Below are 23,349 nucleotides of genomic sequence, written 5' to 3'. Positions count from 1 at the left end.
AACACGACCTCCACGTTCCCTCTACAATTATGTACAATCTTTCTTTCTTTCGTTTTTTGTGTTTGTTTTTGCTTTTTTTACACAAAGCGTCGCCGCGGCAGCGTCTCAGGTGGCGCTGCTCTTGGACAGGTTGGGGTAAAGGACGGCTGCCGTCACGGCGACCATCACTGCGATGACCGGCATCCAGGGGCTCCAGCCGCTCTGTCAGGGGAAAAAAATAAAAAAACGGACCAAACCCGGTTAGTCAGCAGAACCGGACCCAACATGAACCAAAGAGAGCGTCAGAAATCACCCTGAAGGATGAAAGAAGAGATAAAAGTCAGTCCAAAAGATGATGTTTATTCTCTTTTTAAATTAAAAAACATCTTTTCAACGGGACCTGGAGCGGTACCGGGTCACAGTCCAGCTCATTTCACTCTAATTCAGGGGAGTCCAAACTTTCTGTCCAAAAAAACAAAAACACTAAAATCAAGCAAATAAAAATCATCCAGCTTTTTGTAGCAAGAACCGAAAACAAAACTTAAAAAGGATTTTTGCACATTTGAGGTATAAAAGAAAATCTAGTTTCCAAATTCTTTTGGACTTGATTGAACACATTTATAATCAGAACTCAGAAGAAATGAGGGATAAATCAGGGGTGTCCAAAGGGTGGCCCGTGGGCCAATTTAGGCACCTGAAATGATTTGTTTATGCCGTCAACCAGAAGTCAAGAATGGCAAAAATTTGGCAGCGACTGATGACTCGAAAATTTCTTTTAAATTTACAGTTTTTATTTGATGGATTTTGAGGCCCTAAATGTTCCAGTTTGGACCCCGGTTCTGTAAACAGAACCACGTCTGTTTGGTGGCTGTGATTCTCACAGACGCAGTTTTTCTACTTGTGTTGATAAACAGCGAATCTGTTGGGAGTTTTTCTGTAGTTTGAGGCTAAACTGAAATAATTTCAGGACCTTGAAAAGCTGAAAAGGGGCTGGACTTTCTGCTCTGTGCTAGGCCTGTGGCAATAAATCAATTAATCACAAACAAACTCAATTTCCATTTGCCTGATTTATCGTTTCTCTCCGTCTAATAAAAACTGGATGACAAAAGTCCTGATTCTGGTGCTTTGGTCTCAGCCAGCCCTTATCCTGAAGGTCACTGTTACAGAAACTCCAAGGTTCAATCTTATTTGTTTATTTATTCTGGATAATTAAAATGTCTTCCAGTTCCAGCGTCAAACGTTCCTTAGACTTTAAAGATCTTTGCGAATGTGTTCTTGTCATTACATTACTTGGAAAATGGCTCCAAAACAACAAGATTTTGTTGTTTTTGCAATAATTTCTGGGACAATTTATCATCCAGCAAAACGTGTTATGGTGGCAGGCCTGTTTGAGCTGATTTAATGATCATTTAGAACTTAAATAATACTAAACATGTTCTCTCCTTCTGCTGACACGAGAACTGAAGCGAATAAAGCTGTCAGAAATAAAATGTCTCCATCAGCTGCAGGTATCTGCTGTCCCGGTTGGACCTGATCCACATCCTCGTTTCCTTTCCTGCGGGTTTGAACTCCTAAACACGTTGAATTTTCTCCATCTTCTCCTCCACATTTCTTTCATAAAAATCTGTCCGCGCCTCGGCACCGTCCAGGTCCAGCTCGTTTATCACAGATACCTGAACGCGGTTCAAGACCGAGTCAACCTTTCAATTCTCCTGTCATCTTTTCAAACGCACAACAGATGTGCAGCTGCTGAGAACAGGCAGTGCTCTGCAAACATTGTGACATGAAGGAAAGGCTTATTAATGAGATCTTCCCCTCAGATGGTTAAGAAGGAGGAGGAATGCAAATAAATTCAATCAAAACAACCTAAACGTTCAAAAAGGAAAACCATATTTATCACTTTTGGGACTGCAGGAGACAAAAAGAAGAAATAATTAAAGAACAGAAGCATAAAAAGAGAAAGCTGCACCAAATAAAAACAAAAAGCAAACGATGGGAGTGAAAATGAATCTGCCAATGGCTGCAGGAAACAAAACCCAGTGAATCAGTTTGAGAGCAAAACGAAAAAACCTGCAAACAAACAGACAGGAGCAAACGTCATGCAGCAAACCAAAGAAAAGTGATTAATGAGCCGACAAATCCTGCAGAAAATAACAACAGGATGAAGGAGAGAGCCGTGGTGAACGAGGAGCTGTTAGTAATTTAAAGAGATACCAGGAGTTTGGCCTCATCGTGTCTGGACTTTGACTGGACCATTAATAACCAGATTATCATCAATACAATAAAAAAACAGTTCAGTCTTAATGTGAAGGATGTTTCCTTTAGCAACGTTTCATGATTAAATTCACTAAAATCTGAGAAGATTCCACAATGAAATCATTTCTAACTCAGACTTTTATTTTGAAAAGTGTTACATACTCAGACAGTTTATATTATGTAAAATGTGCCTTAATTTTAGTCATTTTATTGAGGTTAAAGTAGCTTTTACAGTGCGGTATCCCTTTAAATAAGCGGTCCATGTGTGCTGGGAGTCTGCTGCCCCCTGGAGGATCTTAGTGTGAATGACGGCCATGCGGTCAGAGCTGCTCACACATGATGAAGATGAAGAAGAGGACAGTCAGTCCTCACAGGAAGTTCAGGAGGTGAAGTCAAAGTCCTGCTGATCTCTGCTCAGGGTTCGATTTTCCCAGCCGACTCAGTGACCCTGAAGTATACGTGTTTGCTAGGCTAGTTTACGCACGATACATCGATAAATTATCGCATCGGTCCGATAAACGACCAATGTTTATTTGTTGTATTAATAGGCACCATGTAATTTTCAGTGAAACAATAATTGTTGTTATATATGCACGTTTGTTATCATGCTTTCTCGGATTTGCTTAGACTTTTCTCTCTTTCTGCAGGTGAAGGAGCTGAAATGAACTGTTGACTTGTTTCTGCCAAGCAACTTTCTCTTTGTCTCTGTCCATTAAATCTGAAATAAACACAAAGTAAATTCAAATAATGTAGTGCAGTAAATAGATTAAAGCATTTCATCAGATTAATCACACTGTGATTAATCACTATGCCCAAGTTTATAAGCCTAAAATATAAATTGGCAGTCGTGGTTCTGCAAAAGTATAAAATAAAAATAAAAATATTTATTGGGGGAAAGAAGTCAGTTTTTTTTTTTTTTTTTTTTTTGGTGGCCCTAATCCTCTTCCATACGATGCTTTGTGGAGGAAAAAGTGATGATAAACATCTGATCATTGAAATGTTGCGATCGGATTGACCTGTGAGCCTGAACTGATCCCAGATCAGAACAATAACTTCACCTCAGCAGACTTTCCTTCCAGAGGTCACAGACAGACAGATGGACAGATGGAGGCAGCGGGACAGACTCATGTCATGTCGGTGTGTACCTTTCTACCACAACTGGCCGAAACACCAGTACAGCAGAGCCAGGACAAGGCCCATGAATATGGCTTGGACAGGCTGCAATATGGATGGCTAGAGGGAGGAAGGGAGGGATAAGAAGAAATCAGCCAGCAAATCAACCAAACAAAACAACATGGAGGATGGAGCAGCTGCAGCGGGGCAGGAGGGGCAACAGAGGAGGGAGGGTGGAGGAGAGTCGGTTCATCCTACAGAGCTGCTGTTTACGATCCGAAACACCAGAGGAAATCAGCCGACATGAACAAATATAAACAAACTGGCTCTCGTTTTATTTAATTCTGCTGAAAGAACTTAAATTTAATCTAATTCTGGCCACATTATTTGACTTCAGGCATTTCCAGTGTCTGTTAAGGAGTTGAATTTATTAAAAATGTTTTTCATCCTCAGCAGAAGAAGAAACCTTTCTGCATACTAAGGTACACTGGCCATTTTTAAACAATTCAATTAATAATGATATGACAGTTTAACTTCCTTATTCATGCAAGACTAGTCAGAATTCAGCCGTCATTTATGTAAACCTAACATCTGAAATGTCACTTTCCTGTTTCTCAAAACAAAGAGCTGCATACTAAACCCGAGCTAAAACGGTTTGTTACGTTGCCTTATGTTGTACATTTACCAGTTTTATCATGGCATTTTGCAGTAGTACTGTGATAAAAACTATTTATTACATTTAAGGTAACTGTGTGTCACAGCAATTAAAGCCCCCAAAACACAAATAAACATTCCTATTTATAAAGTGCGATTTAAATCACACAAGGTAACTGTATTTCCAAATTTATTGATCAGTATTTATTGATGCTTTCATTGAACAAGTAAAACTACAATCTATAGGAATTTATTGTCAAAACGAAAAATCTAAATTCTTATGACATGAAATGTATCACGATAAACGATACGATAAGTCCCCAAATATATCATTGATTAAATAATTTTTATAGTTTAGTTTCTTTGGCAACCCTACTTTAGAGCTCAGTGTTGCATAAAGACAGCGAGACGATAATCAGCTGGAAAGGAGGAAGAGGAACAGGAGGAGAAGAAGAAGCTGCTCCGCCTCACTGAATGAACTTTAGATCATAAAAACAATTCAACATGTTGCTCATAAATCAGCTCCGGAAAATAAAAACAACAAAACAAAGTGGTGAGCTGAAAGAGGGAGGATGGATTTTATTTATTCTTGATGAAAATAAGCAGCTAAACAAAGTTTTAAACATTTCCTGACAGTTGGGTAGTAACTAGTCACACTTACCCGAGTAATTGTTTTGAAAAATAAAATTACATTTAGGAGTATTTCTACTACGCTGTACTTTTTACTTGAGTAATTTTATTAAAGTATTTCTACTCTTGAGTAAAATTTCTGGATTTTCTACCCACTGAATGAGAAGCATATTTTAACCATAAATCCACCGGACAGACACAGACCTGCAGGTTTTGTTAGTTTCATATTTTTACATTGAAAAAAATCTGATTTGGAAACTTTTTTTTTTTTTTGCCTGATTTTGTTACTTATATGAATTTTTGTCATTTTCATCCTTAAAATACTAAAATCTCCACTTAATTTTATATTTTGGTCTGTTGATGTAATTTAAAAAAATTAAATGATTGATAATTTGATCAGCACTCGAGTAAATTTTTTACCAAATACTTTTCTACTCTTACCTGAGTAATTTCTGGGACGGCTACGTTTTACTTTTACTTGAGTAAACATGTTGAAGTGGTTCTACTCTTACGTGAGAATATTTATTTGTATCGATCTGAGCTGGGAGTGAAAATCCTGCAACCGAACGGCTGATTTTATTTCTGTTTGGACTCACAGAGCTGGTCTTGTCCTGCAGCAGCTTCAGGCTGCTGCGGCACTGCTCCAGCTCCTGGTGGATGTTCAGCTTCTCCTGCTCCGTCTTCTCGTAGCGCCGCCGCAGGTCAAACAGCTGAGACTGAGTGTCTTCATACTGGAGAGAGAGAGCAGACCTGCGTCACTTCCTGTCTGCAAACCGCCGTGGCGAACGGCGGATCGGTGGCGAACCTCTTTCTGCAGGGTGTGTGTTCGGGCCTGGGCCTGGTCCAGCTGCGTCTTCAGCCTGCTGGCGTCTTCCAGGTGCTGGTTCTCCAGAGAACCCAGTTTGTCCTGCAGAACCTCTTTCCGCTTCTCCAGAGACTCCAGACTGTTGCTGAGGACCAGACTCTGCTCCCTGGTGCTGGAAACGACACGAAACGGCACATTCAGGTCCAGAACAGGAACACAAGAGACCCGGTAACCCACCATCAGAACCAGACATTAAAAGGCTGTAAGCATTTCATATCAGTTGATATCAATAACTATTGATCAGCTTTTGGTGTTCAACCCTGCCAAACTGGAGTTGTGACCTTTCCTGTTTGATCAACAGTTTTCACTCCACTAAGTTGTTTTTTAAGCAGTTATGAGGGAAAACCTTAAACTGCTGCTGCACCAGTTACTCAACATGCTGTTGCCAGGTAACCAAAGAGTGAGTGAGTTGCTAGGTAACCAAAGGTTAAGTGAGAGTTGATGGCACCGACCTAGCTTACCTGGCCGTGAGAGGTTGTATGGCTAAAGCCTTTCCTCTGCCTGCATCTCCCAGAATGCTTTGCGGTTCTGGATCGGAGTTCAGTGAAATTATTGCATATTGGACGTATTGTGCAGAGGTAATTTAGAACCCCACACTGCAAAAACACAAAATCTTACCAAGTGTTTTTGGTTTAGTTTCTGGTGCAAAGATCTTAAGATATGGAAAATAAGACAAAACTAAGTTACAAGTAACTTCTCAGCAAGATTTAAGAGCTTGTTTAGCATCAATAATTCCTTAAAAAAGTTCTAGCCTTAAGGGCAGATTATTTCACCTATAAAAACATTTTTCATACAAGTGAAATAATCTGCAAGTGGAACTAGTATTTTTTCATCAATATTAAGGAATTACTGATTTAAAAAAAGCTCCTATCCTGCTGAAAAGTCACTTCAGAGTTAGTTTTGTCCCACATCAAATGTACTAAAGTACTGCGCTAGAAACTAAAGATTCTTGGTGATATTTAGTGTTTTTTAGTGAGGGACACAATGTGAGATGGGATTTTTTCCCTCAACTATCCTCATATTATTATTCAGAAACATCAGCTCTTTATTTTTTGCATATGAAATAAAAAGGCCAAATTTCAAAAAGTCACGACTGAATCATTGTTTTATTTCATCATTTTGTGCTTTAATAAGAGCGCAGCTCTTTCTACAGACGTTGACTGGACTTTGTGTTGGTACCTGCTGAGCTCCGCCTCCAGGTGCTGCAGTTTGTCCGTCAGGTCTCTCCGCTCAGCTCTCAGACCGTCACAGTCCTGCTGCAGAGATGCACAGCGCTGCTGCAAAGCTGCACACTCCTCTGGAAGAGAGAGCAGAGAACAGCCGTGAAGCTTTCCGCGGCGCAGCCGGATGTCGACGCGGACGCAGGCGCCACCTTGCAGCTGGCTGGCCGTGTTCTGCTGCTGCTGCTGCTGAGCAAAGGCCTCCTGCAGCCGGCTGATCTCCTCCTCGTACTTGGCCGCAGTGCTCCTCCAGTGCTCCAGCTCCGTGCGCACGCCGCCCAGGTCCGCCTGCAGGGCGGCGATCTCGCGCTCACGCTCGGCTGTGGCCGTTTCCATGGTGTGTCGTAGGACGATAATCTGAGCCGAAACAGAACCAGGGTGAGTGGATCTACCAAGATCCACCAAGGCAAATTCAAGACTGTTTAGACCTTCCTGGATGAAATTTAAGACCTGAATCCAACGTCGTCTGACCAACCGGCGATAAATTTACACCTAGCCCATTATAGACTATTGTTAAAAATTTTGCACATGTGCACAACGGTGGAGGATAAAAGGACGACTCTTTTGCATGCCGTTCGTAGCGGCGCTGCAGCGGCAGAACAACTCCGTTAGCTAAATGAAACCCGGACATGTTGGCATTAACTGAGTGCAGTTAAAGATCAACTCCAAATAATTTGTTTTTTTTCCCACTCTGTATCGGCTATGCTACAAAAGACTTGTCGCCATAGCAACTGAAACAATGCTGCTATATACAGTATATCAGGAATCAACCCCCAAAAAACACTCAAACATTTCTCACACAAAAACAGAAAATTCAGTCCATTACAGTTTTATGTATTTAGGCCTAATGTTTATTTTGCGATTATTAATAAGTGATCGCTGTGGTAGATTAGCTACTGCTGCTATTAGCTAATCTAGCAGTGTGGTGGTTGATTAGCTAATTTAAACACCTGCTCTACTGAGGATCTGTCAGAGTTATAGCTAGCATGGGCTTATTAGCAGCTAGTTAGCGGTAGCTGCAACCGCTTCGAGTCACAGAACGCAATGAAGACGTTCTCAAAGTTTTACATGACAATAAGGTCCTGTGAGAGATAAAAAAATTAATTCGGAATGTCGGAGATTACTTTGGAAGACAAATTTTTGACAAAAATAATGTTAGATGACAGGAAGCCATGCAGAGATAGACACATTTTGAAAGTTTTGTGTTGTGTGAACTTTTAGTTTTCAGGCGGTGCAGCGGTACCTCCTCCTGGGCGGAGTACAGATCCTCCCTGGTGCTGCAGATGGTGCTCTCCCTCTGCTCCCTCAGGGCCTCCATGTCGGCCTGCAGCTTCCCGAGCTGAGCTGCACCACACAGAGCCAGGGGACAGGTTAGACCCAGACCCGTCCGCCGCATGTTCTCCTAATGCGCGTACTCACTCTGCAGGTACTGGATCTGTTTGGTCGACTCCTCGGTCAGCTTGGAGTTACTCCTCCTCTCCTCCTCCAGCAGAGCTGCAGACACTCGACATTAAAGCACGAAGAGCCAGGAGACGTCCGTCTGACCAGTCAGAGGGAATCTACCTTGTAGTTCCAGACATTTCTGCTTCCCGGTGTTGGCCAGGTCCTGGGCTTCCAGAAGTTCCCTGTGGAGGTAGCTGATGACGTTCTCCGTGTCTCCAACGTCCAGACCGGCTCGGTTCAACTCCGCTAAAAACACAAAACCGTTCAAAGCAACGCAACTAACAGTTTAATCAATTAATCACAATTAATCACTAAAGCACAATAACAGACATGTAAAAAGCAACATTTCCATTAAAACATTTTCAGACTCAAATCTTCCACCACTCTCTGGACATTTAAGTTTAAACCGCCAGCCGCTAGCCGGGTCCGTTTGGCTCTGCAGACAGCCGGAAATCTAAAACATTTCTGCAAATCAGTTGACTAAACTACAAGGTTATGTTCACTTTTCCTTCAGGCACTTTTCAAGCAATTTCAAAGTAAAAACTTTTCCAGAACTACGTTGGAGATGAAAACAATTCAAACAAACTACAGAAAACATAATTTATTATCGTTATTAATAATGTCGTGTGACAGTCTTCTAGGCACAAGGTTAACTAAAATATAGCAAGAAATTATGTCTGAATTTCTTTATTTTAACTCCACAACGAGGAAAAAGATGCATCCTTATTTATTAGGTGTATGTAAGTGGGAGGTGAGGCAGTTTAGTTTATTACTAAACTGTGTTTGATCTCAAAGACTTTCAGGGACTTCATACAGAAATCAAGTACTTTACAAATCTGTCAGTTCTGCGTAAACTAGAACCACAGCTGGAGTTAAAGCTGATCCAGGAGGCCTAAAAGGCAGCCAAACAGCTTATAAGTTTTTTAAAATCATCATCCATAACTCAAAAAAAAAAAAAAAAATCAGGATGAGTCATTTTTTGATGTGGAAAATCAAAAGGTACATTTAGGTGAAAAACGGTAAATAAATCACTATTTTCGTTTTATTTGTATTATTTAGAAAACTGAATAAAGTCTGAAAACTGTTTTCTTTTCTGCCCCAAACCTCCAAGCGTTACCTTTGAGGAGAGCGACTCTGTTCTGGGGTTCGTTCAGCTCCTGGTCGTTCATGTTGCCGTCTGAAACCAGCAAACAGGACATGAAGCTAAATAAAAACACTTATGAGGTGGAATCAAAACGATTCACATTAAAAGCTCAGAGTTGCTCAGAGAGGCAGAAGCTTGGAAACCGCAGCTTAGAGGAGGAGCTGCACCTCGGAGGCGGAGCTAGGTCCAACCGGGCGTTCTGCTCAGCTGAATGGTTGCCATGGAGACTAAAGGATTTCTCAAACATGCATGAAAGAATCAAGGCAACACTCCGGGTTTGTTTTTGATGAGGGAATCGCATTATAACATGATGGAGAGCTACAAAACAAAAGTCAATGTGACATAATTCTGCCTCTTTAAAAATGAAACTCCTCTTCCTGATCTCTGCTGACCTGACGTGTCGTCGCTGCTCCGGTCTTTGCTGGGACTGAGCGTGTCGGACATGTCGGACTCTTTGGCATCCATCTGGTTGCCTGTTGGGAGCAGAACGTGAGCAGACTGAGCGCGCTCAGGTGACGTCGTTAAAGGTGCGTCGTGTCAGAGAGCTTCACCTTTGAGGCGGTCGGGGCTGGCCAGCAGGTCGTCTTCTGGCGCCTGGTTGTTCTGCAGGTGGGCGTCCATCACTTCTGCAAACACCCAGGAACAGGAAAATGCTCATTTACAGTTAGCGTCTTCGTTTCATCTTGAATCAGAACCAATACATGAATTTGTACAATAATATCACTTTATAATAAAATAATTACTCTGGGCTCTTTTAAAAAGTCTAGAATTTGTTACATTTACACCAGATTAAAATAATAGTCTTTTGTAAGCTTGAGCAATTAATCACATGATAAATTAAAATGAGTTTAATATTTTCCATTTTGATCCATTCTAATATTTTTTGAAGGGTAATTTTGCTTACAGAAACATCATTGTTCATTTTTGATTACGGTTTCAGCTGTGTGTGGCTCTTATTTCATTTTTATTCATTGCATTTGGTTGTTATTTTGGATACTTAAAAGTGTGGCGTGTTCCTTGCAAAATTAAAGTTTTATCGTCTTAAAGGGAGAACTTGCATCATCATGCCAATATCTTTATATGAGATGGAAATGGTATCAAAATAATTTTCTTCTTTATCACAATAATTTCTGTGACAATTTAGCAAAATTTGTCTTTTCTCTGGCATTCATGTTGCATGGTGGAACAGTAAAATAAAACCTTTGTTTTAAGACCACGCCTTTGTTTAAAGTATGGCTAAATTGAAGTTTATTATATAAAACATTTGGTATGTTAGATCCTACAATATTTCTTTAAAAAAAAAACATAAAAAGGCCATTTCAGCCTTATTTCTAACGAAGCAGGTTGACTCCTACCATCAAAGTTGGCCAGTTTGTGAATCGAAGAGCAGACGTTCTCCTTCAGCTGCTTGACGGCTGCAGAAAAAACAGAACAGAAATAAAACAAGTCTGTCGACAAGACTAAAAATATACAAAGAATTAGAAGTATTATTTTATCTTCATGCAGAAATTGTATCAAATTGCAGCATCAGTAGTTCATTAGTAGAGGAATTAACTCTGAATTCATCGGGGTGAAAACCTCAAAGGTTTGATCAGGAAGTGAGGCAGTTAGATCCTGAAGGAGCAAAGATGTACAGTCAAGCTAACCGCTTTCAGCAGAAACAATTGTTGGCTTGGTTTCTATGGCAACACCTCCCACTGTGTTTATGTTATCGCTCAGAGAGGTCAGACGCCGACATCATTTTACTGAGGAGCAAACCGATTGGCTCACGAGTCACTGCCGATCTGTAGTTGTTGTTTTCTTGCGTTAGCGATGATTAGCTCCATCACTTCGCATCAAAAACAAACAGAAAAACTGAAGCTAAAACTCCACAAACGTTTTCTGGATCATCAACAACTTCCGATGTCCCCGACTCCAACGTCTCTCTGCCCAGATTTCAAACCATTCAGAGATTTCAACAGGAGCGGTAAAAACAAATGAGGTGGATTAGCAGAGCTGATGGTGTCATCCAGGAAAACGTCTTTGTGAAATATCGTCGCTGCCGCCTGGAAATGGAGCCGTTAGCATGTCACGACGTCATGAGACTGTCATACAGCAGCAGTCTTCAGTCAGAGGCCTTTTCAGACAAGTTGCAAGCCTGACTGCTACTGGAGATTCTTCCTGCCCACAGCTTCACCATCCACAACGACTCTCTGAAGATACTTAACTGATTATGACAACATTTAGTTTCCTTTTGGGATACACCCAACTGCTAATGGCAAGTAAAAATTCCCTACAGGAAGTGGCGATTGCAACTATTAATACAAATTCACTCATTTCAATTTCCTTACAGAAACTGAACCTGGTGAAGCCAAAACTGCCGCTGGAGGAGTTCTGGGTAGAACAGATCTACAGACAGAGGTTTTTCTTTTTAACTTGAATGCAAAGGGTTTATATTTTTTGTACAGTTTCAGATCAATCCTCTCTGTGTTGATTGACTGTGTTGATCTTTCCACAAATTATCTTTTTTTTGAGTCTGCATCCTCCAGTTAATGATTAATCAATTACTAAATTAGTTGATTATTTCAATAATCAATTAATCACGATTAATCAAAAATTTATTCTACATTCTATGCAATGAAGGGTTAAGACAGTTGTCATGGCAACAAGGTGTGCCTAATACAGTGGCAAGAACAGAACAGCAGCCAAAGATAAAATGGAACAAAGATGCGTTTCTTTGCTAAAAATGAACTTCAAACTATTGGTTGAAGTCAGAGAATAAAGAAATTGAGATATATAGTTTAGGTCGCATGTTCTAATGTTTTCACTGACTAACTCCTGACTTTGGTGGACAAAGATTTTTCCCCCCCAGCTTGTTAATGTAATTTCCTGACAGGCCTGCAGGGGGCAGCAGCGTGGACATGGATGAGGACAGCAGGAAAGCATGGTGGTACTCACGCGGACACTCAATCAACTGTGGGATTCTAGTCGAGTCTTCTCCACTGTTGACATGACAGTTGTCTGACGGAAACAAGAAGAACCGACTTAACTTCGACCACTTCCACTTTGGTCTCAGAGTTTTGATTCTGCTCATCACACCCAGAAACACAAATATTTCATCTGGAGGAGAACTGATTGCTGTCATCAGCGTGGGAAAGTCAGAATACAAATCCCGCCATCTTGCTCTGGTTATGCCTCATCGTAAAATTTGATTTTCTAGTTTAAATGAGCAGAATCAAAAGCAGCTGTAGAGCTGAATGGGTTCCTAAAACCCAACGCTACACTGATTAGGAAGAGTCGCAGAGAGGACTCAGCGACAGAAAGAAAAAACAAAGATTCAAGCGGTTAAAGTATGGCAGAGCTGACGCATAAAGCTGACAGACAACAAAACAAAAGACAGAAAGACGACCGCCAGACAGGACAGAAATCAAAGCCAGAAAGAGCTGAAGTAAAACCGTCTTTTCCCAACTGTGACCTCATCAGGATGCAAACAAGGAACAACCGGGTCCGACATCATGACCACAAAGCTAACAGATCCAACACAGCTACCCTGAGGCATTATGGGAGAATCCGACTATGGAGCTTTTTTATGTCCAAATCACTATTCAAATATGAAAAACAGAAGATTTAAGGTAGCAAACGTTGAGGCTGGAGTTTTACAAGACAAACAGGCTCAATCCAAAGCTTGTAAAAGTTTTCACACCTCCGAAACTTTTCCACCACAAATCTCAGTGAATTCTGTTGGGATTTTAACCGAGAGCTTTTTGCAGCCTCTACCTGCATTTACCTCCTGGTCTCAGCTGGAGCTAACGATTCTTAAAGTAACCTATTATTCTGATGATTAATTGGATAAAAAGATTGGCACGTCTGCAGATTTTATATTTAACCACCTAAGCCTTTTTTATACATTAGAAATACATTAGAAGATCTAAATAAACAAATAATTTGATTCCTTTAAGAAAAGCACAATGTTACTGACGTTACAGGAGAATAAAGTTTTACTTGCACACATACAAAAAAAACATCCCCACAGGATGCTGCTGCCACCGTCATGTTTCAAAGAGTGGATGAAGTATTCAGGGTCATTAGCAATTTTAGAGTTTTGTTTGTTGGCTAGAAATTTAAATTTGGATGCAGAGAAAGTTCTTCTGGTGATAAAATGGATTTCTACTGGCTTTATTCCCACCAGAGATGCCTGATATATTGGCTTATTCATCGGTTTTGGTTAATGTTAGTCGTTTTTTAACAAAACATCTACATTTATTTTTTGCAAGTAAATTGTCTGCCCTGGCTTGTAAAGGTGTCATCTTTGTGTTTCTGAGGCAATTCTGACATTTTGATGCAAATCTGTTTAATTCTGTGATATTTTTGCCCAAACTGTCTCAGCGCTGCCCTTTTAGGGTTGAATGATGTCTGGTGCAGTTGAATTTTGTTGCTAACCACAGTACATCTTTACATCCATCAGCCTCTGATTTGGGTTTAAACCCGTCTCCTCAGACGCACAGCGCCGGTGGCAAGTCAGGAGCTGGACGAGTGAGACAGCGTTTATCGATGGCGCTTTTTGGCTTTGCATTTCTGATTAATTTGCAATGTGAACAAGTAGAGGAACGGGTCTCCTTTCTGCAGGACGACTGTGACACCGACTACAATGCTTAGGAAGCAGGAGGGTCAGACTCTGCAGAGCAAAGTAAAGAGGGTCTGAACATTAAACCATGTTGAGCTTTTGTGCTACTTTTGAGTCGTTTTATCACCTAAAATCACAATAAAACCCTCTGAGGTTTGTAGTTCAAGAGGTTGTGAATACTTTCACAAGTCACTGTGTGCGTGTGTTTTAAACAGAAACTAAATATTCGGTTGTGAGAATGTTAATAGTTTCAAGCGATTGAGAACAGAAGGCAGAAGTGGAAGAAACAAACAAAAGGCAGAAGAAACGAATGAAGTGGTGAATTCATTTTATGCTACAAGTAAAGCTGTAATGCTACAAGTAAAGTAATTATAGGTGTATCAATCAGACATTGGTCACCATATTGGCTTATTCGTTTATGTTTTACTTCTGAGAGCTGTTAAAGTCTCAATCAAAACAGACGTTTTGTTATTATGATAATTAATCTACCATCGTTCTCTCCATCTTCACCAACTGCACCATCATCGGTGTCTGTTTCCGCCTCATCTTCGTCCCGTTTCGCAGAGGTCTGCAGGCTCTGTTTGACTTCCACAGGCTCCTCTACCGATCCGGGGCAGACATCTGTCATGTGACCAGATCAGATATATAGACCGTTTTGTCCAAGGTTTACCAGCCACACACATGCACAGAGAACAGTTTAAAAATCAGGGCAGGCTCCTTCAGCAGAGTGGCTACTGTGTGCAAAGTGTGCAGTGAGGCAAGTCGCCTGCAGGGCTCACAGGACAGTGTCGTCATTCAATCACCAGAAGTCAATCAGTGACCGAAAGCTTCTTTTAACCCACAGGAAGGAAAAACAAAGCCGTGGACAGTTTGGAAACCGTAGGGAAAAACCAACAACCCAGATTATCCAAGAAGCTCAGTTTGGATCTGACAGAGTGCCAACATGCCCCCTGAGACAAGCTGCCTCAGAAACAAAACACCCAGCAGTTACTTGCATCATCACAAATCAGATTCACAGCCTCCTGTCGTGATCCACGAGGATTACAGCACCGGCTGCTGCACAACAAACTTCCTCAAATCCTCTAATCTCAGACCTTTTAAAGGAAAACTAAATTTAATCTCTTAGGAGAGGGATTCTCAGATTATTAACTGAATTAATGACGAAAGCCTGGCAACTTTTACATCTATGCAAAAAGTGTTTGCAAAAAGGCAAAAAAAAAAAAAAAAGGTTTTTTTGCCTTTTTGCAAACACTTTTTGCTGGACAATAATAATCTATATAAACAAACTATTTCTGCTGTTTTTTCACAAAGTCAGATTTCTGTAGAAAAGGGATCAATAAATCTTGACAGATCTGGAACAAAAAGGATCTCTCTTGTTTTCTGTCTTAAAGACAAGAAAAACTGGAAAAAATGCCTGAAACTCTTAAGCTTGGCAGTTTTCTATTAACTTTGACTTGATATCTTTTGTGTATTTTCAGCAACAAAAACATTGATTCTTGTTTCAAAAGCATTTTCTCAACAGAAGAATAATAGTTGGTGGTGTAACTTACATTTGCACTAGTTTTCATAACTAAATAAAAATATAATCCAGATCAGCCATCTGGGCTGATAAACCAGTTTTGTGGAAATGTGATCCAGCGGCCGGACTGGAATCAGTCCAAGGGCTGCAAATGGCCCCGGGACCGCACTTTGGACACCCAGTGGAAGGTTATTTTGGAACCATTCAAAAATGTGCCGTTAATTAAATGCACTTTATGAGGATGTATATGAAGGGTTTACCAAAATATGGCGATGTTTTCTTTCCTATTTTTCAAACTTTGCGGTTGAGTTAATTTATCATTTCATCTCCCGGAGCCAGGCAGGTTTGGAGATATTTGTTTCCTTTAATGATGAAAATCATTTGAAAACAGCTTTTTAAAATAACGAAATATTACTGTCTGATATTAAAATTTGTTTTAGGATTTTAAAAAAGTTAAAAATGAACAAAAATGAAGCAAATGTTTAATTGGAGCACTGTGAGGAGCTAACCTTTCTGTCTTAAGAACCAGGAAGTTAACATCAGATAATATTTTTTTAATTGAAACTGCTAGAAACGCTTCATCTGAACACATTCAACGTTTTACAACCTGAAGTCGAAACAACTCAACATGTCAGCCCCCAACAGACCAGAGGACGCACGAAGCTTGAACCCAAATGAACACAATGAAAACTGAAGAAAAGCCAGATTTCCACCACAGCAGACAGATGAACAGAGCAACAGAAAAGAAAAACAAGTCATGCAGGAAGCCGCCATGCATCATTAGTGCAGGATGAAGAAGAGAAGCAGACGGACGGTGAAGAAGAGAGGACACGTTGTCCCCAGAGCCAGACGGAGACTCACCAATACTGTTGCTTTTCTCCTGCAGCTGTTCTAACCGCACTGCAAACAACAACAACAGCAGCAGCAGAGAAAAGAGTTGAGCAACAGAACCTCACAGCGCTGCTGCTGGTGGATTTAAAGTTTAATGAATGTCTTTATGTTTGACATCAGAGCATTTAGTTCCTTTATGGAGAGAAACGCGTCAGATTTCACATGAAAGACTCGATTAAAAACAAACGTTATAGTTACAGCTTTAATTCACAGTAAGAGTCAACCGAATGAGTCTGACATAAGTATTCACACCCCTCTTTCATAATAAAACCACAAAATATTTAATGTTACACCCTGACACCAAGTGGGATCTAAAAGCAAAATATTTTCCAGGATGAAAATTAATTTAATAAATATATGAATTATTAAACTATGTAAATAAAATGATGAAATAAATAAAAACAGAAAATAAACTATAAATTAAACTAAAATAGGTACAAATATAAAATAAATATAAAATAAATAAAAACCAAAACACATAAAAATATAAAATAAATAAAACAAAAATAATAAAAAAAAAATAAAATAAAATAGACAAAAAAAAAATATATGTGTAAAATAAATAAATGGAGTTATTGCTTTGCAGAACCAAATTTTGCTGCAGTCCCAGCCAGTGTTGTAGTACTCAAGGTCGGTCTTGGTCTCGAGACCATTTTTTGATGGTCTCAGTCTCGTCTCGGATTCGACCACATTTGGTCTCGGTCTTGTCTCGGGCGCTGAGGACTCGGCATTTTATTTCAAGACCAGTTAAGACCGCAACTGTGAAAATATCACTAAACGTACAGCATACTGTCCAGTTTATTTGTTAACATGTTTGTTTCCAGTGGATGCAAAACGCACCGATTAAAATCCAAGCAATTACCTGTTTCTATTACTCCCCTCCCCACCTTTCACTCGCACGCAGAGCTCCAAGACATGCGCAGTGGTTTCCTCTGAGCGGCAGAAGGTATCCATCTAATTGCCAGTAATAGAATAGCGCTGCATAAATCATAAAAAATCCTATGGCTACAGCTAACTCAGCAGCGCTTCGCTTTCACAGACGGTGGAGACAACGTCTAACTATTTTCGTCACTTAGAAAAGTAGCTCAAAGAAAGGTAAGCTCCGTTGACGTGATGTTAGCAAAGCTAGCTGTACAGAGACACATAAGTATTTGTGATGAAAAAAAGTTCTCACTCACTGCACTTAATTATTGTGCAGAGGTGTTGACTGACTTGTCGCAGATATGGGACAACGCTGTGTCCAAAAGTGCAATATAGTGATGTGGCATTCAGGAACAGTTCGATTCTTCTGAACGGCTCTTTACTTAGAAAATAGGACTGGAGGGTCACTGGGAGCCGTTCTTTGTTCTTGTAATGCTTTGGGTACACTGCAGTAGCTATCATTATTTTATGNCACAAAAATTTTTGAAATGTGGGTTGTTGGGGGGGAGCTGGGGAAAAAACAGGAAAATTTTCCAAAAAAAAAAAAAAAAAAAAAAGACTATCATCCTCCTACTAACCTCCCGACCCCACTAAGGGACAAGAGTGTACAGAAAATAGATGGATGGATCCTCCTACTACTTCCTGTCATTTTGGTGTTGTTTTTGCCAGTGGCAACATAAGGCTGTTGATAAATTGACTCATATAATACAACAAAAGTTTTCCATTGCAGTTCTGCAAGATACAACTATTTCAATACAGCCAAAAAACCATCTTACCGTAAAACAAAAACTATTGAAAAACATGAGCTTTTTCAAACTCTGCGTGCTTCCATTAAGTATATTTATTTTCATAATTACAGTTTGTGCAATTTCCTGGATAATAGAAATGCAGCTACTGTTGAATGCTGTGATAAGTGCTTGTAAAACTATCTCTCCATCGTTGCACACCACTTCTGCCTTTTCTAGACATGCTAGCTTTTTCAAGTTTACTCAAAATTGAGGCAGAGTTGTTTTGAAATTGTTGAAAAAAAGTAAGTGAACCCAAGATCCTATTCTGCTTTTTACCAAATTTTTTGCCCCGTCCGTGTTGTAAAACTAACAGAAATGCACCTCCAGTCACAGGTCTTCCAATCTTTAGTGTTGTAACAGCAAGAGGTTATTCAGCTTCGTTTTTTCTCTGTAAGGAAGTTTCATTGTTATCCTCAAGTGTTCTTCTGTTGTGACCCTGATTGACACAGCTCCATGAATGCAAAAAATGTGCTCGTCAAGAGTCACAAATTCTAAAAAAAACAACAAAAAACCCCTTAAAAATAATCAGCATAAATAAAAAAAGGGAAAGTCAGTATTTCCTTTAAAATATATAAATAAATACCTAGTTTTGTTTCTTTAAAACGGCATCAGAATTTTTTTAGTAAGAAATGTGGCTGCTTTTGATTGGATCACTTGGCACACTAATCATGCCAAAAAGCTGTGTGTAGTGATATGTATGGCATATAAAACATTGCCTCTTGGTTTAGCTGGTGATAATGATATCCCTGTGTCTTACTGGGCACACACTCTGTCTGTATGAGCAGTCTTAAATAAATATATACACAATTTCTGCAGCAGAAAGGAGTGGAAGCAGGGTCGATGTGAAGACTTCAGTGGTTTATGAGCCGCTCTTCTGCTCCCATTCCTGTGAAACAAAAGCACACTCTATAACAATTTGGAAGCATTGTTTTGTATGTGTTTGAGTTTCAGTCAAGTATCTGTGAAGAACAAAAAAAAAAAACAGATTCTATACTTTTATACAGTCCTGACCTGTTACAAGATAATCAATCTCCCATGTTAGTTTTACTTGATCAGTGTATTTATGACCCTTGTACTATTTCCACATTGAATCAAATTAAAACCAAAAACTTCAGTTGTATTTACTAGGATTATATAGGATAGACCTTCACAGATATCAATCTGTGAAGAAAAAAAACTAAATACATAGATGGCGACTGATGTTAATTGTTTCTTGTTAAAAGCCTGATCTATGGTTGACACTTCTGCGAGGCCTGTCTGACATTTTGTAACGCTGCCTATAGTTTCATGTGGAAAAATATGGTGGATGAGCAAGAGCTCCGCCTAGCAGAGGTTGGCAAAGACGGGCGTCTTCATGACTCGGCCCATAAAGTGTATGCAGCCATACGACGTTCAGCCATGCTTTTGGCATGGCTGAATTCTGCTGAAAAGTAGAATTCAGCAGAATAACTCTGATGCAAAGGTACAATTGAAGATCCAACCTGCAGGTCCAGAGAAAACTGAAAAGCTTGGAAATTCCAACTCTGTTTTCGGCTTTTAATTGCTTCAAATGTTTGAGGGCTTTATTATCTTGGGTATCATTAATGTACTAATGGACATCATGTGGTGTCTGAAGTCAAACTGTTTTGTTCTGAATTTGGGCATTTAGTTATTTCTCTAATTCAGTTTTTTTCTAAAGCCCAGTGGAAAGTCCGATCAAGGTGTGCAGATTTTTTGTCTGTCTGGGAAAAAGTTAAATGTTTGTACAAAAAAACAAATATCATTACGTCATAGACCAGCTTTGTGATGATGATGATGTATATCAACAGTATCACTTATTATATACCCAGCATTATATACTGGATTATTATATAAGAGGATTATTATATACTCCTTTGCTCTGGTGGGCAAAGTTCATATGTGCATTAAAGGTAAATTTAATCAAAGCTTACTGTATGTCCCTGTATACAGTCCCTTTGTGGTGGAAATTTCAAAAAGCAATAGCATGCAGAAGTTTAAAGTTGCTTATGACTCCATGAGAATTCTGCTTAAGAAATCCAGGTTCAGTAGTGCAAGTGAGACATTTTGTAACGCACATCAGGACTTTCCAGGCACTCTTGAGAAATTTGATATATAAGTTTGTGTTGTTTGTGCAGCTCCAAGAATAGTTTTTTTGTAATGTTGTCACGTCCTTCTGTCTGTGCACTACAACACCAGTCATCTTTGTGGAAACACTGATATGAAACTCTTTTTGTGTTATGTATCATGTCTGTTCTATTTTATGTCTATGTGGACAATGTGTCTATATAGTCTGAATCTATATATGTGTGTGCGCACATGCGTGTATGCGTGCATGTGCATTATATATAAGTGAAAGTAGACATAAATAATAACATGACGTAATTAGCTTGGTTAATTATTTCTTTTGGCCCATTGTTACAAATAGCATTTCTGGTGTCATGGACAGGTCTGTAAAGTGGGGAATTTTAAGTACTTCAGGTTACTCTATGGTGCTTATTCCATTATTTTTCCTCAAACCAAATAGTTTGAGGGAAAACTATTTCCCCAAATTACCGCTGAAGGTACAGTAAGATGAGCAGTCACATGAGTCAGCAGAGTGAACTCTGACCTTGGCCTTCCTCAGCACATGTCCTCTGACTGTCGATGGCTTCTGGCTACTTTGCTGCCGGCGCAGTAACGATGCGCTGTTGACTGGCAGTGTACAGGACTCTGTGTCGCTGGTGTCGCAGCTGGAGAAGGGAGAGGACTCCTGTGTTTTCCGCAGCATGGCTGGAGACTGTTAAGGGGAGAAAAACAGAAAATTAGGCTGCCACCTCGGCCAACCGTCGGTGAAGAAACAGAGGTGGAGTTCCAACCTGCAGGTCTGAGGAGGCAGCTTTGGGTTCAATAGTGAGACCCAGGGTCACTCCTCCACTCAGGGCTTTCTTCAGACTCTCCTTGACCTCAGTTGCCTCCAGCTCCACATTCACTCTCTCTTCCTCCTTCAGCTTGCACTCGTCTTCCACCTTCTTCAAGCGCTCCAGCAGAGATGCCTGTGAACGTTTGCCTGGAGTTTCCGGGAAAAATAATTACTAGTTTTGGAAAATCCAGCTAAAATGAGGCTTCTTCTTGGCTGATGTCCTACCTGCAGCACCCTCCACAACAGTGCGCAGGTCTCTCCTCTCCTTCTTCAACTGGTTCAGATGGTTCCTGATCTCCTGTTTCTTTTTCATAAGCTCCTCCTCTTTGGCCTGCAGCCGCTTGGCATCTGCCTCGACACGGTTCTTGCCATACTTGCACTGCTCTGCATCTGCACAACAAAGACTGGCTATTAAAGCATCTAATAAAGGAGACAGTGAGAAGACTGCATGATGTCAGCGACATGGCAACCCAGTGCACCCTCAGCCAGTGTTGGAGTACTCGAGACCGGTCTCGAGACCATTTTGTGATGGTCTCAGTCTTGTCTCGGACTCGACCGCATTTGGTCTCGGTCTTGGGCGCTGAGGTCTCGGCATTTTATTTCAAGACCAGTCAAGACCGCAACTGTGAAAATATCACTAAACGTACAGCATACTGTCCAGTTTATTTGTTAACATCTTTGTTTTCAGTGGACGCAAAATGCACCGATTAAAATCCAAGCAATTAAGTGTTTCTGTTACTCTTCCCTCCCCTCCCCATCTTTCACTCGTACACGGCGCTCTGAGACTTGCACAGTGGTTTCCTCTGAGCAGCAGAAGATGTCTATGTAATCGTCAGTAATAGAACTGCGCTGCATAAATCATCAGAAATCCGAGGGCAACAGATAACTCAGCAGCGCTTCGCTTTCACAGACGGGGGGACTATGTCTAACTTTTTTTGTCACTTAGAAAAGAAGCTTAAAGAAAGGTAAGCTCCGTTGACGTGATGCTAGCAAAGCTAGATGTACAGAAACACATAAGCCTTTGTGATGAAAAAAAGTTCTCACTCACTGCACTTAATTATTGTGCGGAGGTGTTGACTGACTTGTCGCATATATGGGAGAACAATGTGTCCAAAAGTCTGCAATATAGTGATGTCATGAGTTTGTAGTTTGCGGTGGTGAGAATGAACGCAGAGACCCAGGTACTGATGAAGATGATGCTGAATTTAATGAGGAAAGTGGCTCAAAAACAATCCAGATCAGGCAGCACGGCAGAGACAAAAGCACACAGCTAAATACCGGTAGCAACTGACAAAGATTGAACATGGAGCAAAGTAGCCTCAGGACTATACAGTTCGACTCAGAACTACTGACAACAAGCTACATACAACAAGGACCCGACAAGAGACAAAGACAGCAGGTGGATTTAAATACACTGGGAGGGTGATCAAGGAACGAGACACAGCTGGAATCAATCAACAGGGGAAGACGCAGAGACAGAGACTCACAGGACAGAAACTGAACACATAAAAACCTTACAATAACTACACGGAAACACAGATCATGACAGATGTGACATTCAGGAACAGTATGATTCTTCTGAACGGCTCTTTACTTAGAAAATAGGACTGGAGTGTCACTGAGAGCCGTTCTTTGTTGTTGTAATGCTCTGCGTACACTGCAGTAGCTATCATTATTTTATGTAATTATGTACATTGATATTTTTTTAATTAAATAAATAAAACACAAGAACGAAAGAGCAGCCAGAGCATGCACATTGCTCTATGATTGTTTTTGTTCAAAGTGGCAGCTGTAATGTGTGCCATGGTGTCAGACTACCTGGCTTCATGTAGCGGGAGAGATGATGTGAACAGTCATGGTGAGCGCCTTGTACTTGGTTACTTCTTGCTTGTTGCTCCTTGGTCAGTGTTCATAGTTGAGCGTTATTTACCACCAGGGCATTGCCTCAATTGCTATGTTTAATGGTGCAACAGTGGTGGCTTCTTATATGAGCAATATTGGCAAATGCCCAGGGCGTTATGTTTTTAGGGATGGCACTAGACCACAAATTTTAGCACAGAAATGGAATATTTAATATTGGTAAAATGTATTAAGTATTTAATATCTAGGTGTCTTCATGGGAATATGGATCTTTCAGATTATTCTGAAAAGCAATTTTGATCATATTTTACATTTTATTGTGTCATGTAGCGCGGGCCGCTGGTCTTGGTCTTGACTCGGCCTCGACTTGCCTCGGTCTTGGTCTTGACTTGGTCTCGGACCCCAAAAGTCTTGGTCTTGTCTCGGTCTCAATACACTCTGGTCTTGGTCTTGTCTTGGTCTCGGGTTAGGTGGTCTTGAACACAACACTGGTAAATAGCCATACAGGTCAGCCTGTGTCCAGTTTGAGTGAAAGGAGGCGTGCGCGATCCTGCTGAGGTAAAG

At 40.4% G+C, this 23,349-nt stretch overlaps 1 protein-coding gene across 9 annotated transcripts in view; it reads right to left on the bottom strand.

Annotated features, from left to right (window-relative positions):
- Nucleotides 1-52: 52 nt before the first annotated feature.
- slmapa (sarcolemma associated protein a) overlaps nt 53-23,349 on the bottom strand; it is a 66,157-nt gene continuing 42,860 nt past the window's right edge. For 3 of the 9 annotated variants that reach the window (XM_015036604.1, XM_015036608.1, XM_015036612.1), the window contains 15 exons: nt 16,288-16,326; nt 14,397-14,528; nt 12,242-12,304; nt 10,660-10,719; nt 9,856-9,930; nt 9,697-9,777; nt 9,278-9,337; nt 8,281-8,406; nt 8,137-8,211; nt 7,961-8,061; nt 6,870-7,074; nt 6,677-6,794; nt 5,438-5,609; nt 5,229-5,363; nt 53-201 (listed from right to left, as the gene is read on the bottom strand). In XM_015036604.1, the coding sequence (XP_014892090.1) occupies nt 106-201; nt 5,229-5,363; nt 5,438-5,609; nt 6,677-6,794; nt 6,870-7,074; nt 7,961-8,061; nt 8,137-8,211; nt 8,281-8,406; nt 9,278-9,337; nt 9,697-9,777; nt 9,856-9,930; nt 10,660-10,719; nt 12,242-12,304; nt 14,397-14,528; nt 16,288-16,326 (1,538 nt within the window). In that variant the 3' untranslated portion in view covers nt 53-105. Of the gene's footprint in view, nt 202-3,378; nt 3,469-5,228; nt 5,364-5,437; nt 5,610-6,676; nt 6,795-6,869; nt 7,075-7,960; nt 8,062-8,136; nt 8,212-8,280; nt 8,407-9,277; nt 9,338-9,696; nt 9,778-9,855; nt 9,931-10,659; nt 10,720-12,241; nt 12,305-14,396; nt 14,529-16,287; nt 16,327-23,349 lie in introns of those variants that run through there. The other 6 variants (XM_015036605.1, XM_015036606.1, XM_015036607.1 and 3 more) reach the window with 6 other exon arrangements.

The sequence above is a fragment of the Poecilia latipinna genome, unplaced genomic scaffold (genome assembly GCF_001443285.1).
Source record: "Poecilia latipinna isolate Pla-1442-1.1 unplaced genomic scaffold, P_latipinna-1.0 Scaffold374, whole genome shotgun sequence".
Taxonomy (NCBI): domain Eukaryota; kingdom Metazoa; phylum Chordata; class Actinopteri; order Cyprinodontiformes; family Poeciliidae; genus Poecilia; species Poecilia latipinna.
The sequence above is the reverse complement of the archived record's forward strand: the minus strand, read 5'-3'. Positions and strand labels throughout refer to the sequence as shown.